Source organism: Humulus lupulus, chromosome 4 (assembly GCF_963169125.1).
Source record: "Humulus lupulus chromosome 4, drHumLupu1.1, whole genome shotgun sequence".
In the NCBI taxonomy this organism is placed as follows: Eukaryota; Viridiplantae; Streptophyta; class Magnoliopsida; order Rosales; family Cannabaceae; genus Humulus; species Humulus lupulus.
The window spans coordinates 173358735-173361347 of NC_084796.1; the positions used below are offsets into that span (position 1 = coordinate 173358735).

Sequence of the window (2613 nt, forward strand, 5' to 3'; positions counted from 1 at the left end):
ATCTTCTTTTAAGTCCCCATGTAAGAATGCATTGTTGATATCTAATTGGTATAAAGACCAATTTTTAATGGCAGCAACAGCAAGAAGTAATTTAAGGGTATTAAACTTTGCAACAGGTGCAAAAGTGTCAGAGTAATCAATACCTTGCTTTTGGTTGTAGCCTTTGGCAACCAACCGGGCCTTGTAGCGATCAATGGCTCCACTTGGTTTATATTTGATTTTGTAGAGCCATTTGCATCCTATAGCATTCTGGCCAGGAGGAAGTGAGACAATTTCCCAAGTGTGATTCCGGTCAAGTGCATGAAGTTCATCATGCATAGCTTGCTGCCACTCTGGAATGTTTGAAGCTTGCTTGTAACTGGATGGTTCTACTACCATATGGGCAGACAAAATGGCCGCCCTAAAGTGATCATTTAACCTATCATAAGATAGAACATCAGATAAGGGGTAAGTAGTAGAAGACTTAGAAATAACAAAGTTACAAGCATAGTCTTTGAGATAAGAGGGGCGAGAAATAGTTCGGCCACTTTTAGAAGTGGTAACCGCAGGAGAGGGATCCTCAAGGGCGGTAGTGAACGAAGAAGGCACTTGAGGATGAGTAGTTCCTGTATCAAACACTTTAGTTAGGAGAATTGAATCATTAGATACAGTAGAGTTATCATGCTTCATAGGATAAATATGTTCATAGAAGATGACATCTCTAGATTGAAATATCTGATGAGTATCAATATCAAGCAAAGTATAGGCCTTCATTCCATGAGGATAACCAATAAAAACACAAGCTTTAGATCTAGGTGAGAATTTATGTCTATTCCGATCTAAAGTAGAGGCATAAGCAAGGCAACCAAAGTTTCTAAGATGCTCATATGAGGGCAATTTATGATAAAGCAGCTCAAATGAAGTCTTTTTCTTTAAAAATAAAGATGGAGTTCTATTAATTAGATAGACAGCTGTGGTAATGAGATATGACCAATAAGATAGAGAAATGTGAGATTGAAATAATAATGACCGAGCAACATTGAGGATGTGTTGATGCTTTCGTTCAACCACAGAATTTTGTTGAGGCCGATCAACACATGAGTGAAATTGTTCAATCCCTTTGGAAGCATAGAATGAAGAGAGGTTAAGTTCTTTTGCATTATCACATCTAACAGCTTTAATAGAAATAGAAAATTGATTAGCAATTAGAGAAAAAAACTGAGGAATAACAGTGTGCACATCAGATTTTGCTTTAAGTAAATATACCCATGTAAATATAGTGTGATCATCAACTATTGTTAAAAAATACTTGTAACCCTCTATGCTAATAACATGAAAGGGCCCCCAAATGTCAAAATGAACAAGATCAAAAGGCTTAGGAGCACGATTATTATTAGACACAAAGGGAAGCCGTTTTTGTTTAGCTAAGTGACAAATAGAGCAAACATGATCATAAATCTTGTTAGAAAAAACAAGAGTTTTATTTATTGAATTTGAAATTGACATAGAAGGATGGCCAAGGCGGAAATGCCATTGGTCCATTTTAGTACAAGTATTAAGAGTGCTGTCAGAATGTACAACATGTAAGAATTGACGGTCATGTTCAAAGTAAAACAGCCGGCCTATTTTCTTAGCAATCCCAATCTTGGAAGTCCGAGAGGGTGCCTGAATAAAGCATTCAGAAGCAGAAAAAATTAGGGAGTGATGACTATGTTGCAGGAAAGCATTAACTGAGAAGAGATTATGCTGAAAATCAGGTACAAATAAAACATCAGTCAAAATAATGCAGCTAGAAAGCTGAACAGTGCCAGAATAAGAAATAGGAATTATATGGCCATTAGGTAAAGTTACTAAAGTGGCAGTAGGATGTTTATCAATGGTCTTAAAACATTTAAGGGAGTAACACACATGGTGAGATGCTCCACTATCAACAATCCACAGACATGAAGGGAAGTCAACGAGATTACCAGAGACTTGTGAGGCAATCGGCATATTGGTGTCTGTGGCAGCCACATTTTGTTGAAGATTCTGACTTAGGAGGGAGATAAGCTGCTGACTGAGCTCGGTTTGGGACAGCACAGGTGGTTTGCCTAAAATCGACCCAGAAGCAAGAGAAGCGGAAGCTTGATGAACAGAAGGTTTGATAGCTTCATCTTGACGACGCTTGTCACCGTACCCAGGAGGAAACCCATGAAGAAAAAAACATTTTTCCACTAAGTGACCCGGCTTGAGACAATGAGAACAAGTGGGTCTCGGTTTCTTTGATCTTGATGAAGGAGGCTTGGTAGAAGTGTGTGAACCCGCAGTAGCCGCAATGAAAGGAATGGTGTGGCCTAGACTTCTTTGTCTTTCTTCTTGAGAGATCATGGAGAAGACTTTGGACAGCGGAGGAAGAGGATCATAGAGCAGAATCTGGGCTCTCACAGAAGAAAAGGAGTCATTGAGACCAGCCAGAAATTGCATAATTTGGTCCCTATTATAATATCCAAGCAATCTTTCAACAGCACCACATTTACAGCCACAAGAACAAGGGATAATTGGCTGAAACTCCTTGAGTTCATCCCAAATACCTTTGAGACGAGTAAAGTAGGAATTGACATCTGAGTCACCTTGTTTGATGGTGTGGACTGAAGT

At 38.9% G+C, this 2613-nt stretch overlaps 1 protein-coding gene across 1 annotated transcript; it reads right to left on the bottom strand.

Annotated features, from left to right (window-relative positions):
* Nucleotides 1-1417: 1417 nt before the first annotated feature.
* Nucleotides 1418-2377, bottom strand: LOC133829279 (uncharacterized). Its single transcript, XM_062259104.1, has 2 exons — nucleotides 1947-2377; nucleotides 1418-1644 (listed from the first exon to the last, which is right to left on the bottom strand). Exons 1-2 carry the CDS (start codon nucleotides 2344-2346, stop codon nucleotides 1610-1612), a joined length of 435 nt encoding a protein of 144 aa, XP_062115088.1. The 5' UTR covers nucleotides 2347-2377; the 3' UTR covers nucleotides 1418-1609.
* Between the last annotated feature and the right edge of the window lie 236 nt (nucleotides 2378-2613).